Source organism: Leptinotarsa decemlineata, unplaced genomic scaffold, assembly GCF_025532065.1.
Source record: "Leptinotarsa decemlineata unplaced genomic scaffold, Ldec_3_MD MMD2_tig00000199_RagTag_RagTag, whole genome shotgun sequence".
Lineage (NCBI taxonomy): Eukaryota > Metazoa > Arthropoda > Insecta > Coleoptera > Chrysomelidae > Leptinotarsa > Leptinotarsa decemlineata.
Genome location: NW_027412544.1, coordinates 2359504 through 2378122, shown reverse-complemented (window position 1 = coordinate 2378122; position 18619 = coordinate 2359504). Strand labels below are relative to the sequence as shown.

The 18619-nt window shown below is 33.4% G+C and overlaps 1 protein-coding gene across 1 annotated transcript; it reads right to left on the bottom strand.

Annotated features, from left to right (window-relative positions):
- Positions 1-4380: 4380 nt before the first annotated feature.
- Positions 4381-17360, bottom strand: rtp (MORN repeat-containing protein retinophilin). The gene is made up of 4 exons (XM_074172791.1): positions 17276-17360; positions 11198-11384; positions 6474-6583; positions 4381-4586 (listed from the first exon to the last, which is right to left on the bottom strand). Exons 1-4 carry the CDS (start codon positions 17286-17288, stop codon positions 4423-4425), a joined length of 474 nt encoding a protein of 157 aa, XP_074028892.1. The 5' UTR covers positions 17289-17360; the 3' UTR covers positions 4381-4422.
- Positions 17361-18619: the final 1259 nt, after the last annotated feature.

Below are 18619 nucleotides of genomic sequence, written 5' to 3'. Positions count from 1 at the left end.
GAAATCAAAGAAGGAGTTGCAGAGGAAGTGTAAAATAAGAAACAAAATCCAAAAATCGAGTTGGTTTACTTTGGTTTTTATCAATATGTATTCATCTGAATGAATTATGCTTCGATTTTCTTCGTGAATTTCACAATGGTGATACTTTTTGGCATCCAGGTAGCATCAGGTCGAGAATCACATTAACAGTATTGTAATTTCGACAGATTTTCTCCATTATTCCATTCTAAAGATTCCGTCGATTGAGATGGAAAAAAAATGACAACTAAAATAGGAACCAGAGAACATAAAAACAATAGTAACAATGTTACTTTCATCTGCGAAGCTCTGAAGAACCAAAATACTACTTTTACATTTTTTGAAACTGAATATATATATATATATATATATATATATATATATATATATATATATATATATATATATATATATAGGAAGGGTAGTCGTTGCTGACTAGTTGAGAAAAAAAACTATTAGAATAGTGGGGTATTGCAGCAAGTAAATGACTACTCTTTTAAGTTAGTCCGAGCTTTCGGAAAATTTTATTTCCTTCATCAGGGAAACTACAATAATATAAGTTTTACAGTAAAATCAAAAAAATATTACATGCTCATGACTTATGTGAGGATGGTTACATTCATGAAATATTACTTTTGTCAGACTGTTATTCACCTCGTGCGTGCCAGATTCGAATGAACGAGTCTGAGGATAGAACGTTCATTTGAATCTTGCACGCACGAGGTGAATAACGGTCTGACAAAAGTAATATTTCATAAAAAATAACTTTAAATCATTCAGAATTGTATATCAAGTTTCATCTTCACCAATGTCTCAACATTTCTTCTTCAACATCAATGTAACCATCCTCACATAAGATGTAAGTCATGAGCATGTAATATTTTTTGATTTTACTGCAAAACTTATATTATTGTAGTTTCCCTGATGACGGAAATAAAATTTTCGAAAGCTTGGGCTAACGTAAAAGAGTACTCATGTACTTGCTGCAATACCCCACTATTCCAATAGTTAATATATATATATATATATATATATATATATATATATATATATATATATATATATATATATATACAGTGTGACCCATTTAAAATGGAACCACCCCTGTAGAATGTGCATTTTTCAATCAATCTCAATTTTTTTTTATTGAAATATCAAGCATGAAAAACTGTATCTTGACACTAACTTTCACAATTTTAGTTTCATTTCCAAGGCACTCTATGGTTTTTTTTGTTTGTCAAAAACGCCAAAAGTTTATTAGGCAATTTTTGTTTTCAAATTTGACTACACCACTGGATTCGTAGTCGTTATAAATCAAAACTGTCAAATTTTCATTAAAAAATATTTGTTAACAACGAAGTTACAACAACTTAAATTTTGGAAACAAAGTATTTGTTTGTAATTTTTATTCAGATTATAGACATATTTGAGATCTGACAACACTGTCATCACCAAGTAGAACACCAGTGAATTTGTACAGTGAAAATCCGAAGTCAACAGCTCAATGCGTTCTACAGTTATAACTCCTGAAAATATGGTAATGTGAGAGATTTGTGGTGCAAGCGTTTTGTAATAAAAATCTGACTACGCCACTGGATTTGTGGATAATATTCCCTTAAAATCATTCATTTGAGTGTAGGTTACGAGAAGTGAAAATTAAAATAAAAATTGAATAATTGAATAACAGAAAATTAAAAGTTCATTTTCAAGTTACGCAGTAGTAGACCAAGTTCAGAATCTCATGTCATGGGATTTCCCAATTGCGCTTTTACCAAATCTTGATAGAATCTTGAAGTATTAATGGTCATACTTGTAAGCTTTTTGGAAGTTTCCCAATAATAAATAATAGTACTTTTGTAACAGCGCACCTGGAAAATCACATTTTATGAGATTCTGAACTTACTCTACCTTCTTCTATAGCTGATGAAAACAAAATGTATACAAACAAGTTTCAAAGTATTTATTCAACAATTAATTGCCATTAAGAAAAAACTGACACTAAAATAAACATTGATTTAAAACTAAACATTCAAATTTTTGTGGCTTCTACCAAACCTCCATTAAGTTCAATACATTTATCGTATCTCTTCCGAATATTGTTTACACTATTTCTTATTTGTTGAACTGTAATTTTGGCACAAGCTTGTCGTATCCTTTGCATGAGTTCAGCTCGATTCGTTGGTCTTGTTCTGTATACTTTTTGTGTCAGAATACCCCACAGAAAAAAGTCTAATATTGTTAGATCAGGCGATCTAGGTGGCCATTCAATTAAGTCACTACCTCGTCCTATCCAATGATTTGGAAACTGGTTATTTAGCCACTCTTTAACAATCCTCGAATTGTGCACGGAACAGCCGTCGAGCTGAAAATATAAATTTACTTGTTCCGCAAGAGGCATTTCATCTATTTCGTCCGATAATTGGTTATTTAGAAATTCCAAAAAATTTTGCCCGTTTATGTTTCCATAAAAAAAATATGGACCTATTATTCTATTTTGTACTATACCACACCAAACGTTAACTTTTTCGGAATATTGACTTTTACAATTTATGATCCGGTGCGGATTTTCCGTAGCCCAATACTGAGCATTTTGCGATGAAACTACCCCATTGGTGCTGAAAGAAGCTTCATCACTAAACATTATACAGTTTAAAAAATTTCTTGTATTCAGGTACTCGCCTTGTGCCCACAAACAAAATTCCATACGTTTCACTTCATCACCTGCCTTTAAAGAGTGAAGAAATTTAGGTTTAAATGCTCTCATTTTGTTTTGTTTAAGACATCGTCGAATAGTCTCTCTCGGTAAGTTTAAATCCAAACTGGCGACTCGTAAACTTCTGTTTGGGTGGTTTCTAAAATAATCTAAAACAGCACCTTCGTTTAAATTTCTTCTTCGGTGATTATTTTTTAAATATGTTTGCTGACTGCACCGGTTTCTTTAAATGTTTTGTTAATTTTACTGACGGTGCTTCTGTCAATGGGAAGTCGATTTGGATGTCTGTGATTAAATATCCTAGCTGCTTCTCTTTCACTATGATAATTGTCCCCAGAAATTCTCACAATTTCAATTCTTTCTTCTAATGATAATTGCAAAGCCATTATTAAATGCACGTAACTAACAACTATTATTTTATTTATGATTAACTGTCAAAATCACAGCCTACTGTTGATTTATTATAAAACCTTTGCATAATGAGTTCAGCTTCCTCAAATTATTGATATCTCCTCTAAAAGATTGTTTTAGCTGAGTTATGAAGAATTTACAGGGAACAATTTTTGTCCTGCTCTCTGTTTTATTATTGAATAAATGATTTCCATGCTTGAAATCAATTTGATTTTAGCGGCTATGCGGAAGAATGTACTAAGTACTGCATAACTTGAAAATGAATTTTTAATTTTCTGTTATTCTAGAATACACTTCTCGTAACCTACACTCAAATGAATGATTTTAAGGGAATATTATCCACAAATCCAGTGGCGTAGTCAGATTTTTATTACAAAACGCTTGCACCACAAATCTCTCACATTACCATATTTTCAGGAGTTATAACTGTAGAACGCATTGAGCTGTTGACTTCGGATTTTCACTGTACAAATTCACTGGTGTTCTACTTGGTGATGACAGTGTTGTCAGATCTCAAATATGTCTATAATCTGAATAAAAATTACAAACAAATACTTTGTTTCCAAAATTGAAGTTGTTGTAACTTCGTTGTTAACAAATATTTTTTAATGAAAATTTGACAGTTTTGATTTATAACGACTACGAATCCAGTGGTGTAGTCAAATTTGAAAACAAAAATTGCCTAATAAACTTTTGGCGTTTTTGACAAACAAAAAAAACCATAGAGTGCCTTGGAAATGAAACTAAAATTGTGAAAGTTAGTGACAAGATACAGTTTTTCATGCTTAATATTTCAATAAAAAAAATTGAGATTGATTGAAAAATGCACATTCTACAGGGGTGGTTCCATTTTTAATGGGTCACACTGTATATATATATATATATATATATATATATATATATATATATATATATATTATATATATATATATATATATTCCGTCAGTACCGGGCAGGCGGTCCTCGATTGAAGACAAAATGTGAATAACCAAGAAAAGTATTTGATAAAAATAATTGCGTAAACGCAAGCGAGACATAAATGGAATCATCTATTGCGTTTACGCAGTTATTTTATCAAGTACTTTTCTTGGTTATTCACATTTTGTCTTCAATCGAGGACCGCCTGCCCGGTACTGACGATGCCCAATAGGCTAAAACAGCTGTCTACCGGTGGCTCTTAAATTGAAGTCAATATGGGAATGTATTTATCTATTTATATTTTTATATATATATATATATATATATATATATATACACAGGACTATATATATAGGATGCATTCACATATCAGAATTTGTGATAAATTGTTGTCTTATTATAAAAGCAAAGCGTTGGGCTTTCTGGATAACTTCAGGACATTTAACCAATGTTTTCAGTTGGCAATCTTGGAAGTAACCTTCGTTTCTTGGAAACCCATGTGTTTCGTCAGAAAATGTCGTCAAACCTAAAACAAAATTGTCGTCAGCGAGATTGTGGGTGTGTATTTTATTCAATATTTTGAATACAGAAAAGAGGAAGAAGGAAAATAAAGAAGAATGACTATTATTATATAAGTATTGGATAATTTCGAATTGATTTTCCAAATGCATTCTTGTCTGTATACTTTTTTCTTTCTGTATGTGTTTGAAGAACGCTTCATCTATGTCTATGTGAAGTTTACCTTGGCAAAATCGTGAACAAAAAGTGAGAGATTAGAGAAAACAAAATCAGGGCTGATAGACTTATTCAATCCTTTCAGATCACATACAGCACGATATAGGTTACAAATGAAAACCATGTGATGGTAGACACATTAACAATCAACAATATTAAAATATCACTATTTATCAGATTTGTACACATATACATTCATTAAATTTATATTCATACATACAATAAAAAACATTATACATTTGATAATATAAATATTTACATGAAATAGTTAAAATTTTATATTTTTGAAAATATGTTCGACACGATTCATCTATGAATCGATTAACTCTTTTTTGGAAAACGAATATTCTGCTTGAGTTACTGGAGCATCCCCAGATGTTGATGTTATACGATATGTGGAAGTAGATTAGAGAATAATAAACATCGATGAGTACATTGGTATTTAACATATTTATGGTATCAATATGAGTTATGAGTTATGAATTTTTCTGCAAAATTATTCATATTTTTTGTAAGTCTTCAGGACTATCTGAATCAGTTGCCAATGTCCTTAAAAAAATTATCTACATAGAGAACTACAGAATCTGTACTAATACGGTCAGGTATATCGTTTATGAATAACAACAAAATAAGCGGGCCCAGAATTGATTCCCGAGGAACTCCCAGATCCATCTCATCATATTCAGATTTATGCTCTCCGATTTTAACTGATATTTTCAAAAGCGCATGTATGACATCATCCAGACAATAAATTTACACGAAAACCAAGGGAATACAATTTCCTTTCAATTATCTTCAGATCAATAATAGCAAATGCTTTTGATGAATCTAAGAAAAGTGCTTCGAAATATTTTTTTCATATAGCAAGTCGTAGATATATTTGACAAAATCGTATGTTTCGGTCGACTTACCTTTACAGAAATCATGCTGATATTTTGACAGTATACCTTCTCGAAGTCTAAGCAACGACTGACTGGGAAGCTCCGTGTTCCCTCGTCTTTATAATTTTAGGGGGGGTGGTGGTATAAAAATAAGTGAACACGGTGCTCCCTGTCAGTCGTTACTGAGACTTTGAAATATTACCTTCGCCCTTGCAGTCAATGCATGTACCACTGAGTATGTCTGCCTCAGTAAACGACAAAACGTTTGGTACTATAAGTTACATTCGACCACGGCCTACTTGAATTTTGTTCTCTCTAATCATGTCTTCAGTCGCGAAAGCCACTGTTCTTACGAAAACTGAAAGAGATTCTTGGTTATTCCAGGCATTCATCTGTTTTCTCCCACTGGAATGAAAAAAATTTGGCCAAATATCAAATTTTACTGGAAACTATATAATTTTTGTTGTTCCCTGAAAGTATTCGAGAAAAGGAACAGAGTTGATGTCTGAAACGTCATTGAGAGGAAGTATATTTTTATTTGAAATTTATGTACTGTTCGTTTCTTGAAGTATTTAGGCAACATTAATAAATTAGCGTATAAATGTTACTGACAACGTGGATAAATACATACTGAATTTTGGTTCAAAGGAGTAACATAAAAACCTGGAATAACCTATATACCTTGCCAAATAAAATTTAGTACTATACTGGGTTTGTATCCAAATTTTCAGATATTTGTTCACACTGTTGACAGAAATTACCGAAATTGCTTCAAGTTTGGAATAGTCACAACATACCCAAACCCCATATTTTGCCTCCTCTAAATTCTCCTTCATGTCTAGTACCGTCTGCTCTCCAGAATACGCCGTACCCATGAAACCATCCTCGAAAAAACTCTCCTTCGTATCTGTAAAGTTAAAATGTGAAAGTGACTATTTTGCATTTCTAACGTATTCAAAAAACACTTTATTGTGAGATTTTCATTGAACAGTTTTACAAAAACGCAACACGTGTTTCGCCATACAATGGCTTCTTCTTTACCTGAGTAAAGACACGCGCAAAACACGTGTTGCGTTCTTGTAAAACTGTTCAGTGAAAACTTCACAATAAAGTGTTTTTTGAATACGTTCCTTGAATACTCAAGAGAGTAGAGCCTTGAAGATGACAGCACAACCATCGAAATGAAATGAGATAGTATTTACTTCATCCTGTGAATGGATTTAGGTATATTTTTCAATTTAAAACTTATTCCAAGTTCCTGGAAAATTTTGAATGTTATTCGGAAAAGTCATCTGCGTGGGATTTTCTATTATTGGTTTCTGGAATATGTAACTCACAGGAACTTCATATGAACTTTGAATTAGTGGAGGTTAATTCATTCACAATTTGAGCTCAATACATCTCAATTTTCTTCTCTCATTGACTTTGGCAAGAGGTTACATCCTATAATGCTCGCTGAATACCGCGACAATCATAATAGTGGGTAGAAGTTATTTTCTTATATGACTTTAGATAACTTCTCTGCAAATATTTGGGGATATGATATAATACATTTCAAGTGTTGAGTTGCAAGATTTTTTATTTATTTTATTTAATTAATACACAAAAATACAGAAAATAAAAATAAAACACTAACGAAGACACAGATATAAAGATAGTAATTGCAGTAGGTACATAAAGTAAAGATTGTTTATAAAATAGCATCTAACTGACTTAACACTTGTATTATGCTAGAAAGTAATACTAATTAATATAAAATTATAGTTGTGTACAGATGCTAAGGAAAAAATTTAGCGGCAGTGTATCTATTGGTCTTCTAATATTTTGATAAATTCAAAATAATTTTCGAAGATACATTTTTTTTATTCTATTGAGAAAGTCTATGGAGTGCTTTCTTTATTTATTCAAACTTGAATGCAGTATCAAGTTCGTTTTCAAGAATCAGGTGTGTATATTATAGGAAAAAGTTATACAGGGTGATTCAAAAGTACTTTGACAAACTTCAGGAGGTGATTCCTCACAATATTCTTATATGAAATGTCCAAATAAATAAATGTCCGGAAACGCTTCGTTGCCAAGATACAGGATGTTGAAGTTTTATTTTTATTTTCGTTTTTTTCAAATAACTTTTGAAATACTGAACTTAATTGAACAAAACTTGGTAATAGGAGGTTTTTGAGGTGTCGAATTCGAACCTGATGTTTTTATTGCCCTTACTCGTAGGGGGCGCCACCTACACGTCTTTTTCTTTTTTAAAGATTCATAACTTTTTTGGGCGTACTTCTAGCACATTTTTCAGTAAAAAAATCGATTCCTCTATCATATCTACGTAAATAAGCTACCCTTGTTACTAGTCGCTGTAACTAACCGTTTTCTAAATATTTGTAATTGAAAACTTCAAGTCGATTATTTGATAATCGATGCATGTTGAAGTTATTACGAATATTTTGCATTCTTCACAAGAATGCTTTGGAAATAAATTTGACGTTTGTGAGTAGTTTTGGTAATTACATATTTTGTGACAGTTAGACGTTTTGTTGAAGTTTCCGTAAGTAGAAGTAGAAAACACTTATTTTGAAAAAATGGATTATTTAAACAATAATGCTCATTTAGCCGATATGCATTTCGTTTATGACCTTGCGGATGGCAATGCGCGCGAAGCAAGACGTATTTACCAGGAGCGATTTCCTAATCGAGTACTGCCTTCAGCTCCAACATTTGCTAGTCTCCACCGTCGTTTGGCAGAAACAGGTAGCTTTAAGAGGGCAGCTGATATTATTGGAAGACCACGAGCAGTCCGAACCCCAGAATTGGACGAAGCTGTTTTGAACGCTCTCGAGGAGAATCCAGAAACATACACAAGAGTAATTGCTGAAGCTGTCAATTCTACTCAGTCCACAGTTTGGAGAATTATCCACGATCAACAGTTTTATCCATACCATATTCAAAGGGTACAAGCTCTATTGCCACGAGACTTTCCCCAACGCATTACTATGTGTCAATGGTTTTTGAGAAAATTGGCTGGAAATCCTCAATATTTAATATGTACTCTTCACGGACGAGGCAAACTTCTCCCGAAATGCTATCACAAACTTTCATAACAACCATGTTTGGGCTCTCGAAAATTCGCACGCAGTTAGTGAAAGGCATTATCGTTATCAATTTTCTGTAAATGTATGGGCGGCAATAATTGATAATTACTTGATAGGTCCTTTCTTTCTTCCGCTCCGACTGAATGGCGCAACTTACAGACACTTTTTAGAAAATGAATTGCCGGGACTAGTTCAGAATGTACCATTAGAAATTCGTATCCGCATGTGGTTTATGCATGATGGGGCTCCGGCCCATTTCAGCGTTGTAGCCAGGGAATTCCTTAACACAGTCTATCCAAATCGATGGATCGGTAGGGATGTAGAAGAACCTAACCAGGCGTGGGCACCAAGGTCCCCAAATCTATAGATTTTTATTTTTGGGGACATTTGAAATCACTAGTTTATAAGACTCCAGTAGTGAACGAGGAAGATCTGAGAAACCGAATAGTAGACGCCTGTGAAACAATAAGAAACACACCAATAATTTTTGAGCGGGTACGAGATTCAATGACTAGACGACTGACTGCCTGTATCTTCGCTGAAGGTGGACACTTCCAACAATTTATTTGAATACAATTTAGTTTCGTTTATTTTAGTTTATTCTACATATTCAAAATTTCCTGAAATAAAATGTTGACATTTCTTGCAAATTTTATTAAAACTAATACTGATTATGCACCCTTGATACAAAAATAACTGTTTCGCCTAAGGATGTCATAAAGGAACGTACCCAACAGTAATAACCTCTTCAAACGAGTAAAACGTCAAATTCATTTCCAAAGCATTCTTGTGAAAAAAGCAAAATATTCGTAATAACTTCAACATGCATCGATTATCAAATAATCGACTTGAAGTTTTCAAGTCCAAATATTTAGAAAACGGTTGGTAACAGCGACTAGTAACAAGGGTAGCTTATTTACGTAGATATGATAGAGGAATCGATATTTTTACTGAAAAATGTGCTAGAAGTACGCCCAAAAAAGTTATGAATCTTTAAAAAAGAAAAAGACGTGTAGGTGGCGCCCCCTACGAGTAAGAGCAATAAGAACATCAGGTTCGAATTTGACACCTCAAAAACCTCCTATTACCAAGTTTCGTTTAATTAAGTTCAGTATTTCAAAAGTTATTTGAAAAAAGCGAAAATAAAAATAAAATTTCTACATCCTGTATCTTGGAAACGAAGCGTTTCCGGACATTTATTTATTTGGACAATTCATATTAGAATATTGTGAGGAATCACCTCCTGAAGTTTGTCAAAGTACTTTTGAATCACCCTGTATATTTGTATGTTTTCTTTAATAAGGGGATGAACAGAGCTATACAATAAAGGGCTGTATTGCAACGAACAGTTAATATCCAAAAAAGACATCCTAATTGGCGGTTGTAAATCTTTCATTCCACCAAAAGCATGCTCTGTCATATAACATATTCAAAAAATACATTTCAATGTGAGATTTGTAAACTTGTTATGCGGTTTTGAAAACTGTCAAGGGGAAATGTCACATTAAAGAGTGTTTTTTTACTACGTTATAATGGATTTTCATCAAGTATCTGTCAATTCTGTCATATTTTTGACATCATATAAGTTTCAAGATATTGTGTGATTGGAACAACATGGAAATAAGAAGGTTATTTCACGCTGTCTGTAACAAAAAAGTCTCATATCTTCATAGAAAAATTACACATCGTACAGGCATTCACAACTTGAATATCCAATATAAGAAAATGCTTTCAATATCAAAATTCAAAACAGAAGTGTTCAAGAGGTCATTTAGATACCAAATTTGTCAAACAATTAAATTTCACAAAATTCTAACTGAATATAAAGAGTATTTGCCGACTGTAATGAAAGTGAATGCTTGATAGGAATAGATGAAACTAATTCTTTAGGTAAGGCGTTTGTTCGTATTCATATTATAACATTATCATGTTACATGTTACATTATAACATTATCATGTCACAGTTTTATTCCTTTTTTTCCTCTTCAAAGTTGAGTGGAAGAACATTTTCCGTGATGCATTGCATTATGGACGATGCACGTATATGTTTAAATTATGTTTTTCCGTTAACCAGCTGTCGCACCCCTACGAACGACAACCCCTCAGAAGTCGAAACTTGTGCGAGCTAAGGACTTACGAGGTCTTACCTTTTAACGTGTGATTCCTAACACTTTTTCCTTCATTTCACTTGATAGTTTCTTAATATACCTAACTCATGTAATTTTTTGTGGTTCAATAAAATATTGTTATCATTATTATATAAGTGATAATTTGCAATGTTCTATTTTTTCGATAGGGTTGATTATATATATTGTTTATTGATATATGCGTTCACAAAACAAAAAAACACCAGAAGCTGTTATTATCTACCATTAATAAATTACAATATTTTGCGACAAGTATCTAATACTTGAAATAATAACTCTTACTTGGCTCCATCAGGAAAGGTTAAAATACCACGACCATGGAATAAACCATTTTCAAACAATCCGTCATATCTCACACCATCGCTGAATAATAAATGTCCTTCTCCATGTCTTTTGCCTTCAGTGTTCCACGTCCCAACATAAACTGAACCATTTTCATATCTATACCCACCTTTAGCAACAACGGGGACTGAAAATATAAACATCCAGTATTCTAAAAGTAATTTAATCTAATCTATCCTATTTATGGTTTGTATGATTACATTATGATATAGTATTTCCAATACCAATTGGAACATCACAGAGAAGGAATTCCCGCCTCGACATAGGCGTCGGCATATTATTTTTCAGTGGTAGTTTTTCAGTTACTTATTCTTACAATCATAGCAATTGATCACTCCATGAAAAAGTTATCTCAACAGAATTTTTCCACCATGGGTGATTATGAAAAACTTCGAAATTCAAGGTAGTTGATTTTCGAGTCGAAAACTCTGAAATACAATGAAAACACAAATAATACATCGAATTCCCGTCAAACATATATTTACAATATAATAGAGGTCAACAAAATTGCTAGAAAAATCAAAATTCTTTTTCGCTATATTCGGATGAGGTGGAATCATCATCGGGTTGAATAACGATCGGATTCATGGAACTTTTCACATAATATTTGTTCTCTTCTTTTATAACGAGGTCCACACAGTTCTTCCACACATCACTATTACCTACTTCATTCACCACTCGCCTTATATTGTCAAGGACTACAACATTCAAAGTCGGTGTCTGATTACATTTCCGCAAGCTTTCTTTCATTGTGGCCCAAACCATTTCAATTGGATTGAACACACAATAGTACGGAGGCAAACGTAAGAGAATATGAACACGTGTTTCACACATCGAATCAATAATATACTCTTTTTTGAAATTACGTTGTTTTATGGTCGCCAGTAATACCTTTTTTGTTGGAATCTTTTCGGGTATTTCCATGTCATGATTTCGCATGAAATCAACAATATCTGCCTTTTTTGTGTTATTGTTTGGTATTGTAGTCAATTGCCGAGAATGATACGAAGCGTTATCCATAACAATAACCGAGTTTGAAGGAATATTTGGGAGAAGCTGCTCACTGAACCAGGTTTCGAGTAGAGCTGCAGTCATATCTTCGTGGTAATCAGCAGACGAATCTTTTATATTTTTGGCCGACAGAAGCAAAGTCTTCCGCTTTTTAATCTATTGTTGTCAAATTAATTTGCAGGTAGTGGTTCCACTAGTTAATTACCGAAAAATCAATTAGGATAATCATCATTTAACAAACAAAGTCCACATCGGACCAAAAAACTTTAGGTATATAAACAGCTAACCCTTGTCTTTAGTTTAAGTATCAATTTGCTTCTCCTGAAGATGCTAACCTTGTTAGCGAAACGCGCCTCTAGTGCAAAAATATCAGTTTGGTGTTAGGGTAATTGATCTCTAGAAACAGTTTTCAAAAATTGGTTTGCAAAAATAACTACCTCACCTAACACCACGAACACACGGCACTGATAAAGAAATATTGTGAAACGGACAAAAAATTAGTATTCAGCCAGTCCAGCTAGCCAAGCCTTTATTCCTCAACTACATTAGATAGCACGTTTACTAACTATCTGGGCGACTAGGGGCCACAGGTACAAACCCATTTTCTATTTCATCAATTCACGTTGAATATTGAGGTTTTTGGCAAAAAAGTTTGTAAAGCAAAGAGAAAATATTGTGCAAAAAACAGGCGAATAATTTGATTGAATTCAAGATAGTTAAAGACAAATACCATTGGTATATAATTTATAGACGCTTTTTGTGAAACCTCAAAATGCAATTGAAAAATACAAAAAAATCAGTTTTGAATAGAATTCGGTGCCTATAGTGGAATGTCACTATTATGTGTTCTGAAAGTAAAACGGTAACATTAACATAAAATACTCAAAGATGTTGCGTCGCGCGTATCTGTATCTGTAGAGTAGGGAGGGTGAGTTACCCATTGTACATCCTTCCAAGGAGTTCTCCTCCTACGTCATCGTCCATCCTGTTATTTCCAGGAAGGTGGACAGGTCACTAGGATATATCTCCTTTATATCGGCAGTTGTAGGCCAAGACTCGTCGAACACACACTCTCTTATTGACGATAACTCCGGACATTCGCATAGGACGTGCCTGACAGTTTCCTCTTCCTGCATAGAGGTGTGTCCATTAGCCCCATATTATGGAGGTGTTTCCTTAGTTGACAGTGGCCAGTCAGAAATCCTACTGTTAAGCGTAGATTTTTCCTGTTCATCGCCAGATATTTCTTCGGCGCCAGCTGCCCAGGTTCGCGTATATAGTAGCGTATAAATTATGTAGTATTTATGCAATCAAACAAATGAGGTGGTATTTCCAAACGGTACAGTAAATCATTAAAATTGACTATTTTGTCTGAACCCAGCAATAAACTCATTTTGGATTTTACTGGACTTCCATTTTCTAATATGATATATGATTTGAAATATCTGAAATAACAAATAAAATTAAAAATTAAAATGAATAGCTTCACGACGTTTCGATTGTTAGTATCCACAATCGTCTTCGGGTGATGACTAGACTATTCCTCCGAGAGATGACTATTTATAGGTATGGTGGGAGTTGACCGTTTTTCCTCTTGATTAAAGGTTTCCATATGTTGCGTATGATACTGTTACGAATGATATTGAAAATGTTATTTATATCACTCCTAACCTCAGCTCCACAGAAAAGATGCGTGTTAATTGAAAATACTCTATTTCACGCAAATTTGATCATATTTTCGAACCAAAAGTATTTTCAAAAATTTTGTTCTTTGGGGTAATTTGGGAAAAAAGGAATATTTGAATTCCTTTTTTTTATAAACGTTATTTCTTCAACATTCACTTAGGTACTAATATTTCGAAAATATAGAGACTGCGAAAAAAAGACTCTATTAGGGTACCTAGTCCTAATTTGATGAAAAGAATTTGAACCTCTTGCGTGAAATGAATCAAAAGAACGAAAACACTTCCATATGAAACGAAATACGGCAATGGATTGCTCCGAATTTTTTAAAAATTAAACATGAAAGTAGTCTCAGATTTACGAAATGAGCTGAAATGAATAATTGAAAAAAATTAAAAATTTTGAGACCGGTATATGACACCTTTGAAAGTTCCATTCCCATTCCAAAAACCCGTTGTTTACTCCCGTACACAATACTGGAAATTCATTTACTGAAGCTTATTTGATGGCCCCCATTATCTTGATTGAATGCGTCGTTGGACAACATTTAAGCAGTTTCTTTGAAAGTTCTCTTGAACATGCCAAATCAACGGTGCTATCCGTGCAGAGTCGGTATGGCCTGTGCCACCCGTTCGAAGTCAGGAAGAATCGTAGGAAAACTATTATTTTTACCAACGTTTCAAATTATATTCAATTCATTCTAAGGGACCCCTTCAGAGATGCAAAATGTTTCAACTTTTGTTTTATGAAGTTTTTGTGAAAATCAATATTTTTGTCTTATTCGCGAGTGAAATAGACAATTTTCAATCAATTCTAAACAGTGCATTACAAGAAGGTATTATTCTGCCTGTATTGGGCACAACTCAAAACCACCATTCTATTTGTTTTTTGAAAGCTACAATAATTTTAACTTAGATTTTTTCAATAAAATTCTCGAAAATTATAAACTATCAGGAAAAACTTCATTGAACAAACGTTGCTTATAATAAGTCAGTCTATCAATTCCCGGAGTTATTTTTAATGAACAATTGAAGGAGTGTATCGACCCTTAAGGTTGAAAGTTGAAAGCAATCCCCGGTATACAGTCAACTTTGAAGTAAGTAAAACGTAAATCCAAATTTTTGTGCAGGTCGGTATTGTTTGGTAAAATTATACAGTATCACCGTATTTTACCTTCAATGATGGGATTATGAGTTTCGACTGAACTGAAGAGAGTGACCGAGTAAATTCAAAGGCCTTTCAACGATGTCACAAATACTCTCAAGTTTTTATTCAATTCCAATCTAGAAGGTCAACCTGGATATATAACCCCACCATATGAAATGTTGAAAGTGGGTACTTATGAAAATAAAAGAAATAAGAATTCACAGGAGAAAATTTCTTGGGTAAACAAAACATGCATATAATCCTAAATTTCAACACATAGTTACTACCTACTGAAGACATTGTTGAGTTTGTTTCAAAATTACTCTAAAATAGTCAGCCAAGTTTTATTAGTGTTAATTTTTGCACTGTTGGAACTCGAATAATTATTTTGTTTATTTTCTTTTGTTTTACAAAAAATGGTTTATACACTTCAAGAGCGTATTGAAATATTGGATTTGTACTACAAACGTGAAAAAACTGCAAGGGTCACCGCTCGTGTTTTCAATGAAAATCATCCGGGTAGAAACTAACACATAAATATGTATGGAAATTGTTACATACATCCATGGAAACTGGTAGCGATAATAATAGACATGACCGTTTAGGAATAGTCACTAACGACGGTATTCATATTGCAATAGTTGGCCATGATGAAAAATACACAGTATTTGACACAAATTCTACCATAACGAAATCAAAATGATTCATGAATTGGACGAAGATGATTTCGATGAAATAATCTAAATTTGTGGGATTCTCTCGGTACACGTATTCCAGCTTTGTTATACCTACACCACATAATGAATGTACCTTTCATCTGAATGGGTAAGTAAATCGTCAAATGGAGTGATACAAATTCCAGTATGGCACGCCAAATTTACCCTCTATTGAGGGTAATATCCCCAAAAACTATTTGGAGAAGAATTTTGGAAAGCCATATTATAGGACCATTTCTTTAAATTTTGAAAACACTGACCCTTCACTGGTGAAAATCAACAACATAATAATAATTACAAATTTCTACAATATAGACTTTATTTCAATACGAGTTTCATTACTACACTAGTTTCCTCAGTCGGACTGAGTTCCTACTCCTTGCTTAGTGCGACAGTTCTTCGATAATAACTTTCCCGGTCGATGGATTGGAAGGAGAGGTTCTACAATATGGCTATCCGCATTCCCTGATTTGACTTCATTGGACTTTTTTCTACGCTATAGGAATGGTTTAAATCAATAGTCTACAAGAGCAGGAAACTACTGTAGATAATTTACGAGAAGAAATTACCAGGCTACTAACACTTGATATACTTCAGAATGTAAGGGAGGAAACATAAGCTCGTTTATACCATTGTGAGCAAGCTGATAGTGCTCAGTTAGAACATTTAATGAAGTGATTTATTTTGAGTTTTTCATTCCAGTTCAAAATTTGAATACAATTTTTAAAAAATCTCGCATCAAAAATGTTGAAAATGAAAAATGTTTAAGATGAGGAATATTATTCTTATTTGAAAGGATTTATTTTTACGTAGGAAAGTGTCGCCCTGAAAACTAAAGTTGAAGTGTTTCACGATTTTTTCACAGCTCCAATATTAAATTTCTTATACAGGGTGGCTCGTTTTAACTAGAAATCTATGTATTTTCGATTATTGGAACACAGTGAAAATGCCGGAATCAAAAGTTTTCTACCTTACCGTTTTTACAGCAAAATGTAATTTTGTATGAAAATGTACATAATACTGTACATGTTCGGCTCCTTACGAGATGGCTCGGTAGTTTCCTGATGCATTTTGAAGTCTGGTCGCATCAATGATTCGAACCGAACGAGGTACGACATGCTCTATGCAACAGGCATAGATACGCGATACATATACTTTTCACAAATTGTTGCCTTGTGTAACTAACCATCTTTTGATGCGACGATTAGAAACCGACAAATGGTGGTATGCATGTCAAAGTGGTACCGATACAAATGCAATAGTTCGACTCCTCTACAAATCCTGTTACAAATGAGTACTCGCTTTTACATTTAACAGGTATTATTTTCAATCATACTCAAACAAGTAAACTTCAAGATCATATCAATTCAAAGAAATCATCTGAATATTTAATTGAACTGAATAATATTTTAGTAAGGATGATGTTTTATCATACAGAAAGAAAAAATGAAAAACCACTCACGTAAATCATCCATTTTCAGTAGAACACCTAGACGAACACGACTAGCTGTGATCGATTACAGAAAATATCTATATTCTTATTATACCTACCTAATTGAATTAAACTTAATTACAAAATCAATGAACTTGTAAGCATACAAGGATTCTTCATAGTATTCACAATAGTTTAGAATATTTCCATTTCATAACAAAAATGGAAAGTTGGTTAGTGAGAAGTTGAGTGTTATGAATGATACTGAAAAATTCATTTATATATCATTATGAGCTCCTAACATCAGCTCCAGAAATGATGCCTTTTAACTGAAAATTATCTATACCACACAAATTTGATCATGTTGAATTATTCCCCTCACTATTTTCGAACCGAAAGTGTACACGACGCCTTCAAAACTTTAGCGAAATAGGTCCCATTTCAAAAAACCCGTTAATCACTTCCTTACACCATACTGGGAATTTATTCATTGAAGATCATTTGATGACCCCTATACCCAAGGTATAAATGTACCTATATAGGTACAAATAAAAATATTCCTATGTGATGGAATGGGCCGATTCTTGATGGAAAGCTATAACGTATTTGAGAAACACTTTATTGTGAGATTTTCACTGAACAGTCTCACAAAAACGCAATATGTAGCTATATATAATAGCTTCTTCGAGCGTACATACACGCCTGAAGAAGCTATTGCATAGCGAAACACGTGTTAAGTGAAAATCACACAATAAAGCGTTTCTTGAATAAATTAAAAACTCTTCTGATCCTATCTGGTGTTTCTTGTAGACATGCAAGCCGAAATGTACAGCTTTGAAATCTGTGGCGCTTCTTCTGGAACATCCTCTGCAGCAGCCATAGTGGCATAATGAAAGATTTCATTGATGATACAAGGCTATTTTTCTTCTGATTTGGATTAATGATTGTTTGATCGTAAGCTTTTGTAGACCTGCGAAAGGGAAGTTTGAACAACTGTGAACTCACAGTTATAACTTGTGCATGTACAGTTTCAAGTATGAATTTTGAAAACATTAAATTAAAGATTTTTGTGACCCTTCTGGACTTTCGTAGATATCTGCTATATGACCAAATTTGAGATTATGAGATTTGAAGTTTTCCAATTAGAGATGGGCCCAAAAGAACCGAACTGGTTCTTCGGAACAGTTATCAGTCAACTGTTCAGTGAACCTGTTCTTTTCAATGAACTGAACTTGTTCAGACGGTGAGGGGCTATTCCAAAGACGCTTGCATAGGTTGGTGCTGGAACTGGATGACGGGACCGCTCTGTGGCTTGTGCTCTCCGCTGCACTGAGCACCGACGAGTCAAAATTGTTTTCCATGAAATTTTGGACA

Coding starts and splice junctions, on each gene's coding strand:
- rtp (XM_074172791.1), bottom strand. Junction 6,584..11,197: donor ACCTTTCCTGATGGAGCCAA/GTAAGAGTTATT, acceptor TTAACTTTACAG/ATACGAAGGAGAGTTTTTTC. Junction 4,587..6,473: donor AGGCAAAATATGGGGTTTGG/GTATGTTGTGAC, acceptor ATTTTGTTTTAG/GTTTGACGACATTTTCTGAC.